Source organism: Lepeophtheirus salmonis, chromosome 6 (genome assembly GCF_016086655.4).
Source record: "Lepeophtheirus salmonis chromosome 6, UVic_Lsal_1.4, whole genome shotgun sequence".
NCBI lineage: Eukaryota > Metazoa > Arthropoda > Copepoda > Siphonostomatoida > Caligidae > Lepeophtheirus > Lepeophtheirus salmonis.
In genome coordinates this window covers 55578665-55605289 of record NC_052136.2, presented here as the reverse complement: position 1 = coordinate 55605289, position 26625 = coordinate 55578665, and the positions used below count along the sequence as shown (strand labels likewise).

Genomic DNA, 26625 nt, shown 5'->3' with positions numbered 1-26625 from the left:
TTAATGTTGTTATTCAAATCTAATTAGGGAAATTCCCCGGAATTAACCGAAGCTCTCTACATACTCTTCATGAAAAATACACTTCAGTAACATTCTTACATATAATTGCTGATTCTTCTACTCAGATATTATTTCAAACAAATGATAGTTATATTGTCCCCCTAATTCTCAACTTCGACCCATCGACACTTGATAATTGTCCTACAACATTGTTCTCCAGCATTTTGGTCGATAATCCCATACTCTTAAGATGATCAATACCCGCAACGGTTATTTTAGCTCCGGTATCTAGCACTGCTCTTAACTTTTTAATTTTTCTTTGTCTATACATTACATCCAGGGATACCATTCTATCATCTACATTCTTTTTTTTCACCAATCATTTTTACTGCATTATATTTGAAAAATACTCTCTTAGACATACACATTAATTTAATATGACCTATTTTTTGACAATGATTACATTTATTCCCACATAATAACACATTTTCTCCAATTCTATGATAATTTCTTCCACAATAAGAACATCTTTGAGTTTCTCTTATCTATTCCTTTTTATGATTTGTTTTTATACTTGATATCGAACTTGATTTATGTACCAAAAGTTCCTCTTTAATTTACCCTTTTCTTCGCTTCAGAAAATGAAAATAACTCCTAAAAGTGACAACCATTTTGTTTGTTTCATTCTGATCCCCAAATCCAAGAGCTAACAATAATTATCCCCTAAAGTCTTCTAATTTACAAATCTTTTTTTTTAGGTTTTTTTCCATCTGAGTTAGAGATTTAAAGTATTTTCATTTCTTCATTTATTTTTGTGACACTGATTTCCACCAAAGTTCGTTCTTCTATTTTGTCAGAATTTTTGCAATTAAATGCTTTAAACGATTTTTCCACCATTTCACGTTGTTGTTCGTCTCTTCTGATGGACTATTCAAGAGCTCGATTTACTCTTCCAGCAAGATTATCATCACTCTCATCGTCGGACCGTCTTTCTTATTTTTAGATTTCCTCTAACATTTTGACCTTCTCTTTCAAACCTCGATTTTCTTCTTCTAATTAACCCTTCATAAACATTCTTAAATCTGTCTGTGAACTCGATCTTGATAACCTTCCGACTGCGCCATGTCATGTTTAAAACGATCAAATAATAATGATGACTGTTATTATTAACACAACTATATTATATTATATCATTAACTAATAATCAATACATAAAATATACAACGTCATGGTAAATCCCTAATTATTAATGATTCCCCTGTCCATTACCTAGTGCTAGAGAGGGCAACGTTTTAACCTGTTTAGTGAACTACTAAAACCCCAACGCCATACAGCTACATTCTTACGTCTATGGACCGTGCTACCAGATGGGTTGAGGCCCAAAATATCACTAATGTACCATTATTCATAAAAACTGATCATGGTACGCAATTTGAAGCCAATCTATTCAAACGCCTTTCCGAATTAGTAGGTTTTCATCTACTGTGAAAAACTTCCTATCATCCCAAACAAACGGCACGATAGAACGTGTTCATAGAGTAATTTAAACTGCTCAAAATGCTCTTCAAGACAATTGGTGTTCATCTCTTTCCCTCGTATTGTTAAGTATACAGTTGAGCCCAAAAGTATTCTTACTCTTTCAATATTTCCCCTATCTATAACTGAAATCTTTAACAATTGTTTTTAATTTTCTTTTTACTAATGTTTTTGATAATAGTTAGTATTTATTGACTAAAAATAACAACTTCCTATATTATTTATTTATTTTTTTGCCTCGAAAACAATGTTTGTTTGTTTCAAAAGTATTCAAACACCTCCAAAAAAAATGAAGATTATAAACACATTTTCTGGTTTTTTTATCATAATAAAGTCTGGAAAGATTAAGAGACTTCTATAAACTATTCGAGAGATGAAGAATACCCCTTAACTATCTTTTGAAGTATAAAAAAGTGATGAACCATGTTCTTACTTCAATCTTATTCAACAGCAAATTTTAAAAAATGATAATTTCAAGAATCTTCCTCGACATGGTAAGAAGTCCAAGCTGAGCTCATACAAGTGAGATATGCAGTCTGAGAGGTTGCCAGGAATCTAATAACAACTCTCAAAACTATGTTGCAGGAGTTGGAAGCAACAGGAACTTTGGTTAGACAATCAACGGTGCAAAGGGTTTTGCACAAGAATGGGTTCTGGGGTTGAGTGCTAAGAAAGACTCCATTCCTCAAAAGTAGGAACATAAAGGCCAGGCTAATAACCATGAAGATGATGAGTGCATTTCTGGCGCACTGTGTTGTGGTCAAATGAGACAAATGCGGAGTTTTTGGGCACTACCAGCATTGACCCATTTGATGACAGAAGGGCCAAGCCTATAACCCCAAAAACAATATTCCAACAATGAAACTCGGTTGTGGAAGCAACATGATTTGGGCTTGCTGCCAATTGAACTGCGGAACATCACAAAATTGATGGCACCATGAAAAAGGAAGACTACATCGAGATCCTTGAAATGCCTCTGCATCAATCAGCCAAGATGCTTAGGCTTGGAAGACATTGGTGGTTCCAGCAAGACAATGACCCAAAGCAACCATCCAAAAAAAGTTCAAGAATGCTTCAATAAGCATAAGGGTAAAAGGGTTAAAGGGTAGTGTAAACACTCTGCCAACCTCTGTATTATATGTACATATATTCTTATCTAGTTAATATATTCTTCTTTATCTGTGATGTATTCTACATATGCTTATTATAATATATTCAGTCTTTGTTCTACATTGATATAACACAGTCCTAATGCTGATAAGAGCGGTCCTGAGACAGGACTATACTGAATAAATAAAGACTGACACTACACTAGTTACAAGTACCATGTGGTCCAGTGAAATCTGAATACTTACTAAAGAAATAAAAAATGATAGTTCAGGGATTGAAATTAAGTCTATTTTCGAAATATTCAAGCATAGATACTTTGTTACAAAACTTAAAAAATCTGAACACTCTAGCCTACGTAGAAGTTGAGAAAATGACACTTGAACGTGATAGACAAATTTCAATTCGTGCACTCCAAGCAGTTGGGTGTCTCCAGGACCACTGTCTACAGCGTCAGGAAATCCAAAACATTGGAGAAGAAGAAGGGCTCTGTCAGAAATGCCAAGCTTGAACTGGAGGAGTAAACAAAACCAGCCCAGGTCAATCCCTTGAAAATCATGAGGGCCTATACAATAGATTTCTAGGTTTCACACCAGACTGTCTAGAGAGCTATCAAAAAAATTGGTGAAAAGAGACTTGTGAGGGTGGAGAGGCCACTTTTGACACCAACAATGAAAGGAACCCATTTCTTGCGTTGCATGACTCTTTTTAATGAGTCTTTTGACTTCTTTTGAACTCTTTTTTGACAATTTTGGCCCACTTACAACCCTGATGCCAACCACCTTTACTACACCTATTGAATACATATCATGAGCAAGGCCTGCAGCATTTGTCCTCCAACCACTAAGGTCCTCAAAGCCACTATGAGCCAGCACTGCGTCGCCATGATAGATGAATACATCTACAGTGGGTGCTAGACATTTGTCACCAACTGGAAGCCATCATTGCTGCTAAGTACGACTACATTAATGATTAATAATGCTCAATCATACATCTATTTATAGTAATTATTTTGTTTAAGTTATAAAGTCAATTAATGAATTAGATCTTGTTGAAGTTTAAAATTGAAAGTTTTCAAGTTTTTATTGATCCCTCGGTATATAGATAAATAATAGAAGCATAATCAACATACATCATTGAAGTTTATTTATTCATGTGTTAATGACAATCACAAACTTGATGTGATTTCTTCAATTTTTGCCAGTTGACAGTTGAGAGACAGACTGGCATTTCCTCATGAATACTTTGAAGAGTTCCTTTCTATTATTACACTCAATTGTGACGAGTGTTAAAAATCCCAATTCACATAAATATGAGGTGGAAAATTGCAATGAAAAAATCACAACTAAGTATAGCAGCTTGCTTTTGATATCTGGAGTGGACAAAATAGATATTTGAGGAATGGAGCATATCTGAAAAAGCTGTGGGGCACCCCAATCTACCTGGGGGTACAGTTTGAGAACCTTTTCTTCAGAGTTTCAATATAATTTTGTTATAATAATTAATTTCAAAAATATCCCTAGTTAACAAAACCAAAAATCTTTTGGTAATGAATCGAAGTTTTTTGATAACTTTTTTTTACAAGTTTTAAACTAATTTTAAGAACGAATAAATATATAAATAACCAAAGATATGATTAATATTGCATTACTCCTACAATTGCAAAGCAGGATCAGCACAAGGTCGCCCGGACCTGCCAAAGCTTATGGCGTCTTGTGGCTAAGGTTATCCAGAAAGGCGAATGTCATTAAATGTAGGTTTCAAATAATAATAAAATTATGGTTCTAACCCATCTAGTTTGTTCGTAATACCCTTTAAAGATTTTCTCAATTTATCTGGACCACCCTGTACAGCTCCATTTAAATTGTTAAATCCTAGGAATTATTTAGTGTGGGATTTTTTTTTTTTTTTTTTTTTTTTTTTTTTTTTTTGTTGCTGTTGACAGCTTGAGCGAACTTTTTTATTTTCTAAAACTGTTAAGATTATTCTTTCATTCTTGAATAAATAACATCCAGCAAGTTTGAAGTGTAACCATGAGTGTTTTTGCTCATGATTGACGGTGAGTAACGGTGATGATTTGTTGGGGATTTATAATTGAAATTAAAGATATAAAATGGAGTCATGCCTGTCTGTGCCCTTCTTGATACAGAATGGGCCTTGGGTTTACTTGCTTCTTCATCGCTAATTTCATTTTAATCATACGTCATGACAGTTAAGTTCCTTTCCTCCATAACATTTTTCAAAATGGCAGGGTTACCAAGTTAATTTACAACCATGGTTATGGGATAGTTTGCGGAATTCTTTTAGAATAATAATTTGTCAAAGAATTAAAAATTTTGAGAAAATAAATATACAAAGGAAATTGTTAGTGAATCGATATTATCATAGATATTATAATAGCGTTCCCTAATGTACAAATAGTATAATGCATTAAAGATGATGCGGCAAAATAACAAGAATACACAAAAGGGATCGTAATAGATATTGCTGTTTGCAGCATACATATTGGAATATGCCCAAAACTCACTGATTTCAAATAAGTAAGCCTTTTAAATGCGTCTTGTACTTCTTCTTTTTCTTTTATTCAAGATATTAGATTTGGAGTAGATAATTTTGGGATTTGGTGTAAAATTACACAGTGACTGTCGGATTGATTAGTGCATTATAGTTTCAATTGACAAAAGATTCGTAGATTTTCAATTATACATAAGACTTTGAAAATTAACTTGGTGTAAATTGCAAGACTTGCAAGTGGTCCTTTAATGATGTCAAATATTTCAGAATCAAGCCTTGCTGTATTTATATTTATGGATAATTCCACGGCCCGCATGATGGAAGAAGTTGACCTACCGAGGTGTCCATTAAAATCTGAACAATTTTAATTTTGAATTTCAACAAAATATTATTTATTAATTAACAATAGAATTTCAACCAAACTTAAAACCATAAATAGATGTAGTCCTCGTTCATGGCTACTGCTTGCTGATAATGGCTTTAAGGGTCTCGGTGTTTGGATGATGGACACTGCAGGCCTCCTACACCTTTTAAGTGCATGTCGAGGGTGTAGGAATCAGGCTGTAGAGGGACCAAAAGTGTCAAATAGAAGTTCAAAAGACTCATTTAAAAGGATTCTTCCAGTGTAGAAGATTGGTTTCTTTCATTTCTGGTGTAAAAAGTACCCTCACAATGCTCTTTCCACCCAATTTGTTGATAGCTCTCTAGACAATCTAGTGTCAACCCTCTAGATATCTTGCATGGGCTGTTTTTTTAACTCCTCCGGGTCCAGTTTGGCCTTTTTGACAGAGCCCTTCTTCTGCTCAAACGTTTTGGACTTGCTGACGACGTAGACTGTGTTCCTGGAGACGCTCAACTGCTTGAAGTGAGTGAATGGAAATTAGTCGATCACATTCAAGTGTAATTTTCTAGACTTGTGCTTAAGCTATAGACAACCCGATATGTAGATAGATATCTTTTTCTTTGAGTATAAATATTCATATATAAATTGATAAAACCAAGTCATTGCTAAGAAAATCGAGCCTGTTTAAATGCAAACTTGATACTTTGTGATGTCTTTCCACCTTGATTATTTACATACCAGTAATGTGATAGGGTTACTTTTTAAGCTATATGGTATTATACTTACTTTATCCCCGATTATAAATAACAGTCATGAGTAAAAAATGAAGGATGTATGACGTCAATTGTATAAAAATAAAGAAGAAGGAAACGTAACATGAAACATTATGCGTCAAACATAAATTTTAAAAGACCAAATCATTCAAGTGATTACTATTAAGCTTCATCAATTTATATAACATAAAGAGCCTACTTTAATCATTACAGGGTTCTATCCGAAACCGATTGCATGGGTCTCAAATAAATTTCCATTTACCTTTCATATTTTTAGAAAATACTTTCAAATTTTATTTATTGACTTAATTTTAACTTTTTAATCTTTAATATGGGCTCCATTACTGTGTGTTTGTAGTAAAACCGGTTTGTATGGGTATGCAATGAGGGTAGAAAAGATTGCAACGTTTAAAGGAGCATCACTTTAGTCTTACAATTAGTCCATCTGATCTAGGTATTGTCTATGAATTCATTACACATAATCTATGTGGACTTCTCTAGGAACAACTGAGACACGAACCTATGCACATTATGTTCAAGAGAATAATTTTTCCCGAGGACGTTGTCCATTGAGCGCCGTCGTTCCACCAATTTGAATTTGATTAACAAGAGCATGTCTAAAGTTACACATTTTCAAACTTTCTAAAAAATTGTCAAAGGAACACCAGCTGACAACATCGAAAGCTATGTTACTTTTATGTTGAATTGAATATAAATAAGCCTAATATTTTCCCCCCTCCCAAAAAAACAAAACTGATTTAACGCATTGTTTATTTGAAGCAAAATGCATTAAGTAAAAATAAAAAGAAGACCCTATATTTTTTTAATATTAACATTAATTATAACTCTTTAATTAATATAATACACTGTGATCCTCAATGACTCTCTCAACCTTTCCTCCAAAAAGAGAAATAAATGATTGAATGACGTAGCTCAATGAACAACGCGCTTTGTGTATAAAGAGGGTAGGTGTGTAAAAAAAATTAAGTATAGCGATTAGAAAAGAAAAGACGGTTGCTGCGTGTGCTCTTTCTTCTTTTTTGTTCGTTATTTAATAAGTCACGATGTGTTTATACCTCTTCTAAAAGTTTGGGGCAAGAGTAAACACAAATTCAATTTTAGTTTTAAATTTTAAATTTTTTTTGGATGCAGAATGATATTTTAAGCACTCCAGGGGAAAAAATACGGCCAACCGCCCTCCCTTACACCTATAAGTATTTTTTTAACCATGCATGGGTATTTTTTTAATCTATTGTTAAACTAATAAGAAGAAACTTGCGAATTTCGAGATCATTAAAGCCTTTTTATGCTGAAAGCAATAGACATGTAGCCATATTCGATAATTATATAATTCATCCATTATTGAGCCACTTTTGTTTCAATAGAATATAGAAAAAATACATTTAAAATGAATTATAAGTGTCGTATTATTTGTACCCAAAGAGTCTCAATTCTTTTGTACGGACCAGTAGAAGTCAAAAAATGCTCATTGAAGACAAAAACTTTACAAAGATAACTTTTTCATTAAAATACAACAGTAGATCGAATTAACGGGTCACTCTAAGAATTGGACACCGTAGTAATTTTTTTTTAAGGAGAATTGACCTTTTTTGTGACCTTTGACCTTGTATATGACCTTAAACCCTTACTTTATAGACTTGAAATGTTATATGACTATACCTTTAATCATAAAAAAGGTTTCAAGAAACACGACATTCTCGAGTTTTTTCTTATTACTTTTAAAATTGATTAAAAAAATACGCATTCATTAACACAAAAACAGTCTTGAACAAAACTCAAGAATTCTACAGATATCTTGTGTCTTTGAAAGAGGTTATGAACTATGATTAAACTTCAGCGACTCAAATGACGTAGTTAGTAGTAACTACGTCATTTAGAACCGGTCCTAGGACTGATAAATTTTATTAGGAATAGAATGCAGTCTTTTTTAGACCCATCCAATCCTACAGGGAACAAACAAGGAAATGTCTACAAAGTATTGTCATGGCCTTAAACAATCATCTGTGCTCCCAAAATACTTAGAGCTGTATATTGCTCCACTACCTTCCTTTCCTCATCCCCCTCATTTACAGGAGCTCATTTAAGCTTCTTCGTTCTCCCGTTGTTCTCCTTCCAAAGATCCCACTGAGCTCCCACTGTTTTTAAAAAAAGAGAAAAAACTTCAACCTCATCGTAATCGAGCTCAAGGTAACACAGAACGAATTTGCAGGCAACACTTGACGTACGGTATGTCTGCAAGGACATGTTTGGTTTCCAACTGCCTATTCAATGGACTCCTGTAAAATAATTAGTCCTTAGCTCTTCAGATCTAAGGTAACCAACAGTGATATTGAACTGATTCATGTGAAGGACAGTCTCAGGAATATATCATTCCTTGTTGACTCAGGAGCTCAAGTCTCCATCTTACGAACGACTTTAGTCAAATCCATCAAAAAAGAATCCAATCTCTCCCCCATTATTGCTTTTGGAGGGCAGCAAGTCATCCCGATCGTCATCAGATACTCTTGGAGATTTTATATTTTTGACAGCGCCATCCCTATTCTTGGCATGCACTTTTTAAGAAAGCATCATTTTTGTATTCATGTTGTAAATAAATAACTTTTCAAACAATGGCATCTGAACGTGACACTCTGTAATTTGAGCCTCCCAACCTCGTCACCTCTTCTCAAAATCCCGATCACTCACAATCTCAGGAATCATATGAGAGAGCAAATTGAGATATTCAAGACATTCTTATGATGTGACTACCTGACATCAAGACAAGTAAGTTGACTGCTGGATAGTGGTTGTTTCAGTATGATAAAAATAACCACTTTCACTAAGGTATTGGGCGAACATCATACGAATCAATGTTTGGTCATCCGATAAAGGTCGGACTTTATGGCTTACACTTATCCAAATAGTGTAATATATAATATATTGACAATTTGCTCAACACAGGCTAGTGCAACAGAAAGGAACAAATCAAAAACAAAAAGAACAAGGAAACAGTAACTCTTCTCAAGGCAGTTTCAGGAGGCTGAGGTAGGAAAGTGCGTCAAAGTCCAAATTCAATATATCGATCGTGGAAAACATATCTCACTACATCTTGGCTGTTGTGATCCATATAGCTGAAAACAGATATTCTACATTAGGGACAAATCATGATGTCTTAAAACAGCTCAATGTAAGAAAGCAATTTGAGCTGGGACTGACTGCATCAATTCTGTCGATGGAAATGAACAAGACTTTATGTAAAAAATTAGGCAAGATTAGGTATGTTAAAAAAGTTGATTTTTTGAAATTATTACATTTGATGTTGAAAAATATATCTAAATAAATTTTTTGTGAATGTCTATTTTGAAGAAAATAATATAATTTATATGAAATGTACAACTGTGTAGTTTGAATATTATTAAATAGGATCAACAATTTTAATGTACATTTTTATTAGATCTTTACTTGTTGCTGTAGTCATACTGATATGACCATATTTTATCACGTTCATTCAAATTGCTCACCTTTTTGGCTTACATTTTAGTATTTGAAAACACCTGAGCCATCCGGTTGCAGAGGAGCTGTATGACAGTCATAAGCCACCACTTAAGTTAAACATACCTTTACAGAGAAACTCTAAGTATAATACCAAAATTAAATTTAATCCTTTGAGTTGTGTGAATAACGAAGGTTCTTGATGCTCAATCAAGGGGTGGCTAATGATCCATCTTTTTGGCCAGCAGTTCGCTTGCACAACCCATAGGTTGGGGTGTATTATGGGATATTGAAAGAGGTCCTTGATACTTAGGGAAACGGTGGCGGTGGGCAATGATCCACCTTTTCGACCAGTGGTACACTTGTACAACCCGTGGGCCGCGTTGTATCATAGGATATTAGAAGGGGTCCTTGATACTCAGGATAGCAGCGGCGATAGAATTGATCTCCCTCGTGGGCAAGCGGTTCACTTGCTTAATCCGTTGGTCGGGGTGTTTTATAATATATTCAAAGGGGTATTTGATACTAAGGATAGTGGTTGTGATTGGTTTATATCCCCATTAGGTACCAGCTGTCCACCTGCACAACCTGTTGGGCGAGGTATATTTTACAAAATAGAATTGAGTCTCTCGTGATAATTTCTTATCATACAATTGTTTGATTTTGTGAATAAAATCTAAATTTTAAAGAAAATATACTAGAGTATCAAATTGCTTGCAATGAAATTGTATTATAATCTAATCCTTAATGAACAAATTACTTAACAATTAATTGTTTGATAATCAAATTACTCACAATCATTTCACCATGAAATATAACTGAATTTAAAATGAACATTGACAACTCCATTAGAAATTTTATAGATTGCCTGGGAATTTAGGAAAATGCCCGATTTTCCATATTGCCTGTAACATTTATATACCAGTTGGGCACTACGTGCCCAACTGGTATATTGTACGACCTGTGGGCATAAAAGTTTTTAGAATGTCAAATAAGGGTGTCCATTGCCAATTACAATGTTTTGGCGGTGGGTTATGAACCTACTCCGGGTCATAATCACGGCTGTCATACATTACAGCGATATTTTTTATCAAAATATATTTGGCCGCGCTTTTTTCAACGAGGATTTTTTTGTCGTGTTTTTTATAGTGAGACTCATAAAAATTTTATGTTGCAAGTCTTCACAATCCAAAATCCACCTTTGGTAAAATAAAACCATTGAGAATTCACTTAAGATTCGTTGAGGAACTATATGTTGTCCAATTAATATATTGCACCAAGAACTGTTTGGATCAATTTGCAAAAATAGAATAGCTTTATTCAAATCTTATGTAAATCAATTCAAAGAAATGAAAAAAAATTGTAAACTCAATAACTGAAGTAGCGGTTCCATTAATTAAGTCGTCTATAAATGTCGCCAAATGTCATTAAATTAAAAAAATTTAATTTACAACATCTCATCATAGCGACTTCAACCCCCCCACCCCCCACCTCCAAAAAAACCATATAGTAAACCTTAGTATTATTATTATGAATATAAAAAAATAACCTGTTATGGACTTCAAATAACATACCAACATATATGCATCTAAAAAATTGTCTAGATGAGAACTCCATTTTCTATTTTCTTAAAAAAATTCCCAACTCGAAATTCGCGAAGTAAAATGCAAAAAACTTTTTTTCCACTAATTTTGGAAAAAAGTAGTTTATAGCATTTATTGGAATTGTAAAAGAAACACAAACCTACCAATATTTTTTTTCGTACTTGCAAAAACAAAAAAGTTATGAATAATAATGTTGTCGAAAAAATAATCCTCGATAACTGGTTCATTTTTGCAAATATTGCAAAAATTATGTTACAAATTGTTCTGGAAATTGAAAATATTTCCTTTCTCAGAGAGAATCTCAAATTTTATGTCCAAAATGTATCCGTTTTGTGGCATATCTTTTAAAAATATTGAAATTTGACATTTGATGAAAAAATGGGGGGGAAGAGAGAAAAATAGACAAATTATTCAGAAAAGGGCAGATATTTCAGTTAAACATCAATTTTTATTTGAAAAATTTATATGTAAAGCAATCTCCAGACAAATTTCTGCAAACTTTATTTTATTTACTAATCCCATTATCCATTGGATTTTTTTTTTCTTGGCCCGGATTTAGTGCGGTTTCTTGTCCTCAAAGTAAACACATGAAAGTAACAGCAACATAACTACCCTCCAAACAAACAAACACTCAATAAAACATATAATATTTACATATCTAAAACTAGTTTATCATTTAAAATATACCACTCATAAGCAATAAAACGTCCATCCAGAGCTTTTGATTTCTTTTCAATCGATAATAGTCTATAAACTGTAGATACAAATTTCAATGTAATAATATTAGCTTTCATTAAGTAGATATTCTCATCAATAATTTCTAAATATTGTTTTATTCTTATTCTTCGATTCTGTGAATAAGGACACTTCATGAATAAATGAATATCATCCTCTTCTTCCTCCTCACACAGTCTACAAATACTTGTACCATTCTTTTTCACTCATTTATTTGTAGGCAGTGAATTTGTAATCAGCCTATAATTTACCCACCATGTGTAATGGGAAATCAGAGGGATTTGAATACTTTTTAAAATGACCTTGGCACATTTGTTGATCCCCCATCTCTTCCTAAATTTTGCGATAATCCTCAAACCAGATGAAATACTTGGAGTTATGAAGTTATTGATCCTCTACTTCGAAACACTCCTTAATTATTGGAAAAATGCATTCACAGGTCTTTCGGGACAAACCAACGACGTATTTCTTTTAAATACGTATACATTTATCGAAGTGAGCCCATCATTTTGTAACTCCTCCAATTTTATATCCGCCACCACGTTCCATCCTCTTTGGGTCAGTTTCCTCTGACCGTGTTCTCTGAAGATCCGAAAAACTCTTGGATTTCGAACTAGAGGTTCAGCTCCTTTCATACCCAATAAAACATTCAGAAGCTACTTCGAACATGCAGGACCTATACCACACCATCAGCTTCCCTCAATTTCAAATAATTTAATAAGGTCGGCATGACCATACTCAAGATGGTCTTGAAGATCATAACCATATATTCATTTCATATCCACCTATATGATGCTTGTCCATGTACTTTGACTCACATTCAATCTTCTAAACTATCTGAAATTGCTCATAATCCAGCGTTTCTCGGTGTCTACAAGTCCAAGACCCCCACAAGAACTTTTTTCATGAAGTCTAGTCCATGATATTGTGCCACGCATTTTCCCATCGAAGATTAATCTTCTCTTCATTTGGCCAATTATTTTCTTTTTCTTCAGTGTATGGAACAAAACACATTAAATGACTAATCTTGGACACGATCATTTGATTCCACATAAGTACTCTTCCAGGCGGATCCAAACGGTAATTTTGAAAATGAAAGCACATTTGTTTCACTCTACTTTCTATTTCTTCAAAGTTTAGGTCACTTGTTCTCCCGACCTCCATAGCTAATAGCTTAGTATGTGTAGTTATTCTTAGTTGTGATTTTTTTTCTTCGGTTTCCCTCCCCATAGTGATCACTTCAGTTTTCCTTTCCTTTATTTTTAATTTATACTTTTACTTCCAACGCATTCTAGCACTTCCATTAATTTTAAAATTGCTGCTTCTCTTTCTCTTTCTTGAGAAGGTTTCTTGAGACTGTCATGTACGTCTTCTTTTGTTGCCTAGAACTTTTTTGATTTTGAATAAGTTTAAAGAAAGTAGTCATTCATATAGTTGTTGTTTGAAACGCCAATCTTTTTTTGATAAATAACTCAAATCCCTACCTAGTCTCAATGAAAACGGTTTTTGTGTTTTGGGCATAGCATAAACTACCCTCATATGCCCCCCTAAAAAAATCGACACCCCCGTCTTAGCACGTCCAAGCTCAAAAGGGGGACCCAACCAAAATTTCAGCCCCCTAGGTTCAACGGTGTGGGAACGTATAAAGGACATCATCCACACACACACACACAATTTTTCTTTTATATATTTAGATTAGATCAAGGACTAGATAGATAAAATGTTAGTATAAGAATGTACATACTAACATTCACGAATGCAAGCTGAGATTATCAAAGAAAGTAGAATAGCTTCTTCTACTATTGGAAGACGAAGAATATGTATGCAAAATTAAGTAAGTTAAAGAAATTATTATTAAAGTAATTATTCCATTTTTTCATGATAATTAAGCTCAAATAAAATTATTTTTTTAGTATTCATTTATTGTATTAAGTTTTTTTTGGAGCATTTGATATCTGTCACAAGGGACGCTGAAATCTCGTGACGTAACTCTACCAATAGGGATCTTTGTACAAGAACTGAAGAATGGAAATTTATAGATTTTTAGGACTGATATTCATAACTGAACTGGAACTGAAGATTGACGCAAGAGTAGTTCAATTTCATGAGATCTACAAAAATAAAAATTTAATTATCCAACATATTAATGTATATTATATTGAGCACAATGATTAATGATGAATGAATTTTAGTTAATACGTTATGGATTATTTCTAATTAATCTAAACCAAGCAATGTTCTGGGGAACGTAAGAGAAAGTGAGTTTTCAGAGCATTAGATGATGGAAAAGAAGAAGATGTGTTGGAGGTTGTGTGAGAGAATATTTTCCTCCTCTTGTGAGTGGAGCCGATTCTTTCAATTAGTGGAATAGAATCCCGAGACGATGGAGCTCATTTATTCTGTTTCATCAGAGGGAATCATAGGGAAAGGTACGTGTTTCATACATTCCCGTGATGAGGGCTTTGTCTTGAGCACTCCGGAAGGGATTCGAAAAGTGGATCCCAATGTTCCATGGGAGTCTGTGAATCGAAAGATCGTAAGTAATTTTGTGAATTGAGTGTTGATTGAAGTGGGCTGACTCCTATTGTTTGTAATTTGTAGACGTACAATGTCCGTTCGCTGGCCGTGAATAGTGATGGAACTCGGGTGCTGGTGGGAGATGAGAGCGGGATTGAGCTCTATGATGAAAATGACGTAGTTTTAGGGCGATCCACCAAGTTTTGCGGGGAGACTTTCCCCACTTCTGGGTTTATTTGTCGGAAGGAGAGAGTTTACTTGGAAGCTCCGGATCAAGTGTGTCTCTACGACAAGTTCAGCTGCACTTTTGAGGAGGACGCGGAGACTGAGGACGTGGGAGTCCTTGTGACCACCTCTGGGATCCTCATTGCAGTTCAGTATGACTCGGAAAAGAAGACATTAAAAGAGTATGCCAGGTCCCTGGACAATGGGATTCGATCACGGGTTGAGGTGGCTGAAATGGCTCGCATCAAGGACGGTAAATTTGTTTTAGCCACCTCGGATGGGCACCCAGAGGGGCCTATTAAAATATATGCTGTCTCTTTGAATGATGGGCAACTCTCTATTGAGACTTATGTGAGTTTATTTCCAAGTAGTAAGGGTGGAGATGATCATTCGGATGTTCTCATGATTACTCGTCTTCACTTCATTAATCCAGACGATAGTGATGCTCTTCTCATTGCTATGAAAACAGTGTCTGGTGTAGGACGTGTAGAAATGTGGGAGCTCAAGGACTCGTATGTGAGTACTCACAAAATTCTCTCGTCCAGTGATGCCTCCTCTCCTGATATAAACTCAATCTCAACTAAAGGACTGACTATACGCATGTGGGTTTTTGCGGAGTCTTTCTCAGGACCTGTAGCGGAAGTGGTTTCCATTTGCAGCCCTCCATCTTCCCTTGTAGCTTCTGGGAAATCATCTGGGCCTTCATATTATATAGCAATTGCCTATTCCGATGGATCTATTCAATGTTTACTTAGACACTCACTCCAGCAGGTAGAAAGTGTGGATCTCCCTTCCATTGGGGTTTTATCAGACGAATCAAAAATGCTTCGTATGTCTGTTAAAATATCGGACATGGCATTCACGCCCACTGGAAACGCTTTAGTTGTAGTTGACACCTCAGGACAACTTTATTTATATCGCATGAGTCCTATTTCGGACCCCGGAGGTCCTCATACCGTTAATTATGCTGTTACTATGTTTGAATACTGCCTTGTGTCAGGTCGAGATTGGTGGGATGTTCTCATCTGCTGTAAGCCCTCCATGGCAGAAGCTATATGTGATAAATTGACTGAATCATTTCAAAATCAAACCCAGGATACTCAGAGATATCTTTTTGGGAAGTATCTCGCCATAAAAATGTCATTGTATAGGCTCAATTCTTCTACAGAATATAAAGCAGCAGATTGTTTTGCCAATTTGATGCTCACATCTGTTGCTGGAGCATTTGAGTCCATACTTCGTCCTACAGAACTCTCAGAAAACGTTTCTACTATTTATAAGTTACAAGGTAGTCAAGGCTTACATATTTATAGATGCTGAGTAAATAATAATATACGTTTATTTATTTTTAAAGTCATTTTACAAAATAACCAAAAAGGAGAATGGGACATAGACAAGTTGGTTGAGAGGCTCAAATCTGTCCATATGGAATTTACTGTAGATCCTCATATACTCCAATCTTTTCAACAGCTAATCCAATGGACAAGTACATTAGCATTACATCTTATGGCTTCGGTTCCTGAATTTAAGCAAAGGAAAGGGCCTGGGGTAGCATTTTCGTTTTTATATATTTATATAAATGTTTTGATTTTGTTGTCTTACAGTTTGATTTACTAAATGACAAAAAAGTTCTTACCACACTTCGAGAGCTTTTACTTCTTATTAGAATATGGGGACTTCAGCGACAAAGCTGTTTACCAACGTTCACACGAACAGTTGACAATTTTGATGTTATCGCCAAAGTTTTTTCATTGATCACGAAGTTCAATGAAAACTCAAATGACGAATCAATTTTAGGTATAGTTGAACCTCATTAATATAATTAGAGTGTTTCACATAGCAGATGTATTTATCTTTATTTATATAGATGACTGTTTACTTCTACCGAGTCAGGTAATGATTCCTCCATTGAATTCTCGAATCTCTAATCGAGGTATCCTCGCTACCGCACGCATACCATCATTCTACGCATTTGAAGATGAACCTGATTATCCACAAGAATCATCCCAAGAGTCCTTATTCATAGAGGGCACCATGGGTACGAATCAGTCCATTGACATTATTCGCTACGTATTCCTTGGGCGAAACCCTTGCAGCGTGAAAGAATGTACAAGGTGCTGCGGAGTTACTTTAGTGCAAAGCTTTATAAAAAATTGTCCCTCACGCTCATGGGATAAAAGATGGTTGAGGAACTGTCCATGTGGAGGTTATTGGCGCATCAAAGAAAGGAAAAGGCGATAATATAACTTGATTCACACATTTAGTTACATATTACGAAGCATTAATTTCCTATTCTCCACATGAGAGGATTAAAAAAATAAATATTTGATTTTCTTCATAATAATGATGAATTTTTTTATCGATATATTATTTATATATTTTACTACTTTAATTCACGATTTCAAATTTTCATTTTTTATAAAAAATAATAAGTAACAGAAGTGTGTATGATATAATAATAACAGCAAGAATTTGAGATACGCTTACAAAGACTAGAGAAATTTATATAATAATAAATATAACACACTTTTCTTTGTAATTTTCTAAATAATTTCATAAATGTCAAATTTAATTCGTTCAGAACAAACTTAATAATAATTCTTATTACAAAATAAACGGAATGGGGAAAACTATAATTTCGATTCTTTATCTTTAAAAAAACATCATGTCAAGTAATTTTTTATAAGTGAATATAGCACCTTTGCCACTCTACAAAGATCAAAAACAGAAGGAATAGTTATTTATGTAAATAATCGTTTTCTAGTCTGGGATAAAGATAAAAAGAAGATGATGAATACTATCTGTCTAATAATTTTTAATAGATTTTGTGTTTTAAGTTTTTTTATATACATCTTTTGAATACGAGTATAATAACATTAGTAACAAGTCATCCTGGGATCAAAAAGTGATATTTAACATATGCGTGATGATCAAAATGAGAATAACTTGTAGATGATGACATAAACTGCAGCTCAGATAATAATAAATACAGAAAAATTATTCAATTTGTTGTTACAATAATTTAAGTCATAAGAGGGGGAAGACCCCTCTCTCCCTACCTAATGCATTTGCTTCGATAAAACTTATTAATAATAATATCGAAAAGAAAGCAGTAGTTGATCATATATAATTTTTTTTTTCATTTCTGTTTTTTTATAACTATAAATAATCATTTGAGACATGAGCTAAGCAAAAAATAGGGTATTTTGATTTGATTTTTTTTTATTTAAAAGAAGAAGAATTAAAAGGCAATAATTGTTTTATTACGGAATCCATTAAGCTCAATTCTAATTTAAAAACTCAGACGATTTTTAATTAAAAAAATATTTCTCTTTAACTGGATTAATAATACTTCTTCATTTTGTAATAAATAATAATTAAATAATCACACTTTCACTACAGAGTTTTCTCTAAAAATAGCTCTATTTTTTTCTTCTCCTTTACTACAATAACCCCCCTTTTCGTCCAAAGAACATGGTCGTAATATTTCCCATGACACTTGATGAGTTCTTCATAGATCGATTCTCTAAGGTGATGGGAGACAAATTTTCCGGAACTGAGCCAAGATCAGGCCTTATTTTTTGCAATGCGTCGGTTCCAGGGATTCCTGGAACCCCCAAATATCCTACATTTAAATTGTCTCTATGCAACATAATTCCAGGACCATGTTCGTCCAAATCTGGAACAGTTCCTAGCTCTGCGCGATTTAGACTTGGGCGTCCATACGTTGTAAAAGAAGGAGGAACAAGGACCCCACTGAGATCAGTAGCTTGTATAGATTCTAGAGGAGGTGGGGAAAAGCTTTCTTCTCTGGAATTGGAGCTGCCAGGGCCATGGCGAAGAGTTATTGACCCTGGAATTATATCTCTGAGTTCATCACAATCACCTAGTCTTATTTCCTCAAACTCAGTAAATAAGGAAGAAACGCTGGACGAATGACTGAGTAAATTATCCAAACCAACCTCTTCCACTTTCTTTAAAATGCCGAATCCTCTCCTCTTCTTTTGAACACCACCCTGGAAATTAATTAAAAAAAAAGATGAGTAACTCCATGGCTCTTACATCAATTATAATATGTATAATACCTTTAGTATACTATTTCTAATATTTTTAGAAGGCTTCCTAGAGGAATTACCATAAAATGAAGCCTTTAATGAAGCAAATATAGAAGAAACAAAGCCACTTGATTCATTGGGGGGAGAATGAAGAGGACTATTAGTTGGAGTTCCAGTAGGGGAAAATATTTTATATTCTTCGATAACATCATTGAGGTCTGTGATAGATGCCCTTCGAGTTCCTATTCTAGATGACATTCGACTCGTAGTAGACATAATGGATGGATCATAAAAACTTTCAGCTATTGACGGCTCATAATAACTTCCAATTTGCGACGGTTCATAAAGGCTTCCTATTTGTGAAGGTTCATATACACTTCCACCTATCGAAGGCTCATATATGCTCATGTTACTACCCCCGTGAATATTTCTTTCGTTTAAGAGAGAAGCAATTCCAATATTCGTAGAAAATGTTGATGTTCCAAGTCCAGATCCAACGAATTTATTGGTGGTTCCCACAGCTCTTAAATCTGTTGTTGACTGAAGTCGACTGGAAAACCGACTAGATGCGAAACTCGAAAAACGACTCATTTTGTTTATATTTTTAAATCCACTAGCAAGTTGATACTCGGAATAAGTGGAAGTAGTTTCCGGATTTTCTGGATGAATTACAGTGCTGTCTGTATAAGTTTGGCGGGTATTAGTATCAGGAATATTATGGCTATGATCAAAGCTGTTAGTACCACTTCTTATGAATGAAGAGTCACCACCAAAGTCGGAATATCCAAATTCTGACGAATCAAGTTCATCACACGTGATCCCCATGATGTTGCCACCTTTAATGACAATACCCGACTTTTCCTCTAATATACCACTTAGAGAAGGACGAGCTAATTGGGACCAATTATGAAGGGTCAGAGAGCCTTCAAGTGGTTTAACTATGCGTAGTTTATCATGCAGTTTCCAATTACTATTGCCATTAATGTTGTAGTTGCTACCACTTAATCTTCCTGATCTTCCAACATTCCAGTCTTTAGAAGACAATGAATAAATGCTATCTGGAGTTTGTACTCCATAGGGTAAATTGTACTTATTCGATCTCAAATGTTCTTTAGTATGAGGATCTTTTGAATCTGCGTTGACATTTGGAGGACTTCCATATCCTTCAGACCCAAGATCAAAGCTACAACGAAAACATATATACAATTAATATTTATAAGCATAATATACAGATGCATATTTAAAATATAAAGTATTATTAGAGATATAATTTATTTATTATAACTAAGGAGTAATGACTTGCCTGCAGTGTTGACCTATGAGTTTTCTTCGTCTTCTTTCTATGTCTACTGGATTAAGCTTTTGAAGTGCTCTTTCAAGTTCTCCATTATGAGTGGGAACAGAAAATTCAATATCTCCACTTTCAGAGAACCCATCAGCGGCACCACCTCTAACTTCATTATAATCGCCGGATAAAACACCGCTATCCCATGATCCAGTTATGGCAGAGGAGGCACTTCGTTCCTGAATTGTAGTGGGTTTATGCTCATCAGAATTTGAATCTTTATCATTGGAAATTGATGTGACTGTAAGAGGGGGTGGCTGATTCAAGGTATTAGGATGAATTGTAAGATTGAATGCTGGTTCGAGTAATTCATTTTCATAATCACCGCCACCAATAGCACCAAGACTTTTATTTTTAGAAGATTGAGAAAATCCTGGAACAGATCCTAATGGAGCAGATCCCAAAATACCGACAGATAGAGACTGTGGAGGTAGAGTAAGCCCACTGGTTGATTCTAATTCTTCAGATTCATTTTGATCTTTCATTCCTGGAACTGATCCCAAGGGAGCAGATCCAAGAACACCAACAGGTAATGATATTGGAGGGAGTGTAAGATTGTTAGCAGATTCGAGTAAATCTTCTTCACTTCCGTAAGTAGTTTCGCCACAAAGACCTGGCACTGATCCCAAAGGAGCAGATCCTAAGACTCCAATGAGTAAAGATTCTGGAGGTAGAGTTAGATTTGATGTTTGGCATTCAGCGTGAAGTGAACCACGTCGGCCATGACTCATTGGAAGTAACTTCTCTATATTATTAAAAACATCACAACTTTGCGATTCCTCATTGGGAATAGATGAATGCTCTGGAACTGGCCCCAATGGTCTTCCTCTATTCCTTATTTTAGAAGGTACGGAACCCAGTGGAATACCTCCGGGAACTCCTTGTATATCTGGAGAGCTCTCAAGCCAAGAATTGATGGAAGCAGGCTTATCTTGTCCAGGCACATATCCTAATGGCATAGCCAAAGCTCTTAAATTCCTATTGGATTTTGCTGAGGGCAAACTTAGTTCTCCGACTGTTTGCACTATCACATTATTATCTTCTTCGATCTTAGCTTCATTAGATTTAATTTCAAAATCAACGAGTTTGAGAGGCTTTTCCTCTTTGTGCGAAGATATTAATGACAAGGAAGAGCCGTATATTGACTTGGTAGATAAGGGTACCGCAAGTGGATCCTTTCCTAAGGGTCCACTTAATTCACACAGATCTAAACAACTATTGTCCCTAGAAATGGTGTATGATCCATACGCATTTTCAGATGCTGTACGTGCAAGATAACCCCCAGTCTGATTGGCATATCGATATGTATTAAACGCTCTGTTGTAAGCTGTACCACCAGACAAATACTGATTGCTTCCGCTTCCAGTTCTTGAAGAAAATTCAATCTCTTCATTGCTCACATTAGGATGTATCGTTTTAGAAGCCTTAAGAGTATCGTGGATTTCATCCAACAACGAATCTCCCTTTCCTAAAAGAAGATATAAAAATGTATTTAGTATTTAAGTACATATTTGTAAAAAATTTAAAAATGAAGAAGAAAAATGAATCTCACCTTTTTTGCTGGGAGGTTCATTCTCGGATGGGAACATTCCATGTAAATTATGTGAGCCAAGACCAGGATAAAAAGCTCCTTTTTTCCTTGATACTTTAAGTTCTTCTTGAGCATCCTTGAGCAAATCTACTACCTCTCGATATTTTTCTTTAAACTCCGCCAATTCTTTTGTAAGTTCATCTTGAGTTTCTTTGTAAATCAAGACATTGGCATCCAGATCCTCATTTTCCTGTTTAAAGGTTCGTACCTTAGTTTGCAAATCGCAAACCTAAAGAAGAAAAAAACATTATAAATTAATAAAAATGTTTCTTGTCTTTACAAATATGTAAGAAGTATGAATCATACTTGGGCCAACAAATGAGTTATCTCTTCTCTCTGTTTGAAGGATTCATCCTGTTTGACAGTAAACTCTTCATTCAAGTAAGATATTTGAACATTGGCTTCAGTTAAATGCTTAACGGCATCCGACACTAATTTTTCCTCCTTTTCTTCGAATTCATAGGCTTCCTTGGATAACTAATAGTACAAAAATAAAAACAATTAAATTTATAAGGACATTTTTTGTTTAGTATGTACACACAATGCAAATGTCTCATGGGAAAGCTTCTAAGGTGTGTTAACGAATGACACTTAACACTTGAAAGTGAGGTTAATAAGGTCTTAAAAATTCAAATATATTCATCATATCAATAGGGGAGCATTTTTCTAATTTATCAAAGCTTCATGTCTAACTATGACTTAAAGAGAGATAAGTTCTTAGAAATTCAAATGTGATCATACTTTAAAGGGTTTCTATGTTTAACAGGACCTGAATAAATGTATAAAAAAAGATATTTGTCTTACTTCGGATGCTTCTTCCTGAAGTTTCTTATTATCATCTTCAAGATCTTTAATTCTTTTTTTAAGAAGATCAATATTAACATTCCTCAATTCGTCGGGACTCGCATCATTTAAAATACTTGAATTATCATCATTTGTGTATGCCCTGAGTAGACCTGTTTTAATAGTAAGGTCATGTCGCAATTGCGTAATGAGTTCATTGGAGGAGAGTGCTGAGCCTTCGAGGGAGGTCACTCTTTCATCAAGATACTTGTTTCGCTCAAGTAATTCTTGTCCAATCTTTGCTGCAAGTTCGAGATCCTTTTCCTTCTCTTGCAGCAACCTGGTTACGGCCTCTATGTCATGGTATGTTCGAGTCATTTGGCTGAGTCGATCCCCGCACAATACTGAAATAATGAGATAAGGGATTATCAGGAATTCCTATTAACAGTAATATATGAGAATAATCAATTAAACAGTAAAAAAGAAAACAGATGTATGTACATAAATAATCAAGAGTGGCTTGAGCCTGCTCTGCTGAAATGGAGGCTGTGGCCTCCGAGGCCTCTTGCGAGAGAACAGGAGTCTTTATAATGGAGAAATCCTCATTGGAATACCCAACAAACTGAGTGCGATAATCTGCTTTAAGTCGATAACAAGGGGTCTTATCTTCCTTCAGCAGGGACACAATCTCCACTTCCGGAATGTCATCCGAACAGGAGATTTCTGTGAGAGACCAGGAATCTTTGAAGGAAGCCACCGTGATAACTTCATTCAATCACTATTCATTTATTAATTAGTTATTAGTATGACTGGAAATGGACTCTTCACAAATGACTAATTCTAATTCAACTAAACGCGCAGGAGAGTCCAAGGAAGCGACAACGTTGCCAAATTTAACAATTAACACATACATATGCTGCACTCTTAATGTTGAATAAGAACAATCATTTATATTCAGCTCATCGTTGCCACAGTAGTCTGTATCATGTATGTATGGACTATGGTCTGAATGGAATGGAAAAAGAGAACAGAAAAGAGAGAGAGAGAGAGAGAAACAGAGCAACAAAAAGCGCCCTCTGTTAAATCCAAAATCCCCCCTCACTAAGTAATCATTCTATAGAGCAGAAAAGCTATCGATCCCCTCCCTTAACGCCTTTCATTATTTACGCGATCCCTTATTTTACATAATTTATGTCCTTCTTTAAGTAATGAATCTGCATTATTGTCGTTATATACAATTACCGTCTTGCTCAAAAAATACAAAAAATATTTCTTCTGACAATTTTTAGTTTCTAAAAAGAGGTACGGAAATCTAGACTCAGTCTAGAATTCCATGAAAAAGATAAAACACTAAAATTATACCGGGTGCTCCATTGAAATCTGAATACCTACGAATTCAATCGTTAATGTAGAATGAGTGATTAACATCATTCATGTATCGATATATTAAAGCATAAACAATTAGTTACAAAACAAAACAAACTTAAGCTCTCTAGCTTAGGTACAAGTTGAGAAAAAGATAGTTGAACGTGATCGACAAATTTCCATTCGCAGACTCAAAAAAAAGTAGGGTGTCTCTAGGACTACTTTTGACACCAGGAAAGAAAGATCTTTTGAATGGCTATTTAAACTCTTTTGGTCCCCCTACAGCCCTTGTGGCAACCCCCTCGACTAAACCTTATGGTTGCATATCGAGGTTAAGGCATGTAGTGTCCGTCATCCCAACACCGAGGCCCTCAAACCCACTATCAGCAAGCACTGGAATACCATGATAGAGAACTACATCCGCAGTGGGTGCCAGGCCTTCCTTTTATTATAAATCCCCAATTGTTTGTATGAGCAGTCTCAATTATATCAATTCTAAAAAAATATTCCCCACGTTGTATGTATTTCGTCAGATTTTTATGTTATATTGGAAATATTTTTCGTAGAATAAACCCCTCCCCATAATTGTGTATAGGTTTATGAATTTATCATGTCTACTAAAGGATAGAAAGCCATCCTAATAATTAATCTACAAATTTTGCATGAAAATTGCATCATCATCCTAGCTATAGAGTGTTTTCATCTGACGTCAGCATTGTTGTTGTCGGCCATTTTAGGGCCCTAAACAACTGTATTTTATAGCTATAAAATATCTTTTTATATTAGTATTATAGAAAATAGTGAACTATTGAATTTAAAAATGGGGCTAACAAATGAATAAACTTAAACCTTACTGTTCTTTCACAAATCGATACCTCTGTTGCCTAGTACTATTACAAATCTGAACCTAAAATGTATTAAAAAATATGTTGTAACAACGTTATAACATATTTTATTTCCATATTGTTTATAAAAAATAACTATTACAATTGAAAGAATAAGGTATTTTTATTTAATTATCCCATTTTTCTAGTCCCAAATCGATAAAATAATAATAATGAATTGTACAAATCTACCCATTTTGAGGGATTTTCAGTACATATTACATTAATTGAATTCAAATATCGTGTTTATCATTGGTATTAAGAAGTATTCAATGCAAATGTTCAATTTTTTTTAAATTCTAAAAACCGTTTGATGGAGTTTAATCTAGACTTATTAGAAATTTGTTCATTTTATGTAGTAAAAATATCAACTTTGAACCCCAAGATGGTGTTTCCTTCAATTATTATGTTCTATTCATGTTGACAGATAAATGTTTCAACATAGGAATGAATGAAGAGCACTTCAAAGGAGTCAAGACAACAATTAACAACTACATAATCAAAATGTATTCAAAATAAATCACGACAGCTCTTCTATATATATTATGTGAAGGCTTCATTGTTACAAATGATAATAAAAGAGCTGATTTGTTGCTTATTAATTAGTGAATACAAGCAAAGCTTACTAACGATATCATATATTTTTATACAAATATGATTCCCTTTTAACTTCAATTCAAACTAATAAGAGAGGAAAGTTGAGTGATTCTAAGATATTGAAGAAGATACCATTTTAATATTATGTATGCAATACTGATTATTCTTGTTCCTACATATTAAGTAGACCTTAAAAGGTTGATAAATTCTAGATAATATTTAAAGTTCTGAATGGAGTTTAGACATTCACATAACTGTAGCAAGAGGAGGAGAAAAATACTTTTTTTAAAACTAATCACAATCATGAACGCTGTACATCAACTATGCATTTTACTGATGAAATATTATTCTATAAATATAGTTAATATGATTTGGTAAGAAATGTTTTGAATAACCTTTAGAAAAATCATGATTTATTAAGTAACTCAGTCACACTGCATTACTCCCCCCTCCTATATATGTATGTATATAAGTATATCTACGTGTCAACTACTTTAATTAGTGGACTAATTGTGTAACAATTGTGGATTGAAGACTTAAAAAAAATATATATGTATTATACACAATTTCCTAATTTTATAAATTAAATAATAATATGCCATTTACAATATTTGAAGCTCACACAATATAGCTACCAAATAAATTTAATTACAAACGATGATGATAGTTTATATATATATAAATCACTAAAGAGGAGAGAAATCATGAGAAATTGAGGAACCAGATGACATGACCACATACAATATATATTTATACCGTGTACAAGTTATAATTTGTTCGGCTACTTATTTAATTACAACACCAGCCATTATTTTAAATGTCAACTAAGAAGCAATGAGCTATCACTTCATTTTGATATACAGTAATACCTTGACATATGAGTTCAAGAGAGCTCAGACACACATCTATTTATACTATTAATTCTGTTGAAATTGTAAGGTTAATTAATAAATTATATCTTGTTGAAGTTTAAAATTCAACGTGTTCAGATTTTAATGGACCACTTGATATGGAACATTTAATCAAACTAAACATTTTATGTATTATGTACGTCAATTTATTACAAATTCGATCAGTCCGATTTTTGAAATTGAAAGTAAATTCGTCATTTATATATAAAAAGATTAAAATTTTAGTTGTTCGTAGCATTGGCACACAT

General features: G+C 34.2%; 2 protein-coding genes across 7 annotated transcripts in view; one reads left to right on the top strand and one right to left on the bottom strand.

Annotated features, from left to right (window-relative positions):
- Positions 1-13509: 13509 nt before the first annotated feature.
- MED16 (mediator complex subunit 16) lies at positions 13510-17843 on the top strand. Of its 3 annotated transcripts, none has more exons than XM_071889745.1 (6): positions 13510-13938; positions 14018-14640; positions 14706-16134; positions 16201-16394; positions 16451-16643; positions 16714-17843. In XM_071889745.1, the coding sequence occupies exons 2-6, from the start codon at positions 14488-14490 to the stop codon at positions 17085-17087; spliced, it is 2343 nt and encodes a 780-aa protein (XP_071745846.1). In that variant the 5' UTR covers positions 13510-13938; positions 14018-14487; the 3' UTR covers positions 17088-17843. The 3 variants fall into 3 exon arrangements, with proteins under 3 accessions (XP_071745846.1, XP_071745848.1, XP_071745847.1); XM_071889747.1 differs by having other exon boundaries at positions 13835-13938; positions 14050-14640; XM_071889746.1 differs by having other exon boundaries at positions 13835-13938; positions 14038-14640.
- Positions 17198-26625, bottom strand: part of milt (trafficking kinesin-binding protein milt) — a 32806-nt gene continuing 23378 nt past the window's right edge. For 3 of the 4 annotated variants that reach the window (XM_071889742.1, XM_071889743.1, XM_071889744.1), the window contains exons 2-7: positions 22642-23024; positions 22144-22314; positions 21799-22066; positions 20205-21714; positions 18932-20084; positions 17198-18862 (exon numbers count right to left, since the gene is read on the bottom strand). In XM_071889742.1, coding sequence (XP_071745843.1) covers positions 18290-18862; positions 18932-20084; positions 20205-21714; positions 21799-22066; positions 22144-22314; positions 22642-22998 — 4032 coding nt within the window. In that variant the 5' untranslated portion in view covers positions 22999-23024 and the 3' untranslated portion in view covers positions 17198-18289. Of the gene's footprint in view, positions 18863-18931; positions 20085-20204; positions 21715-21798; positions 22067-22143; positions 22315-22641; positions 23025-23121; positions 24454-26625 lie in introns of those variants that run through there. The other variant, XM_040715300.2, reaches the window with a different exon arrangement.

Bases quoted from the DNA above. Each gene is read 5' to 3' on its own strand.
- MED16 (XM_071889745.1), top strand. From the start codon at position 14,488: ATGGAGCTCATTTATTCTGTTTCATCAGAGGGAATCATAGGGAAAGGT. The intron at 14,641-14,705 runs GTAAGTAATTTT...TGTAATTTGTAG, and splicing joins AGTCTGTGAATCGAAAGATC to ACGTACAATGTCCGTTCGCT. The intron at 16,135-16,200 runs GTAGTCAAGGCT...TTATTTTTAAAG, and splicing joins TACTATTTATAAGTTACAAG to TCATTTTACAAAATAACCAA.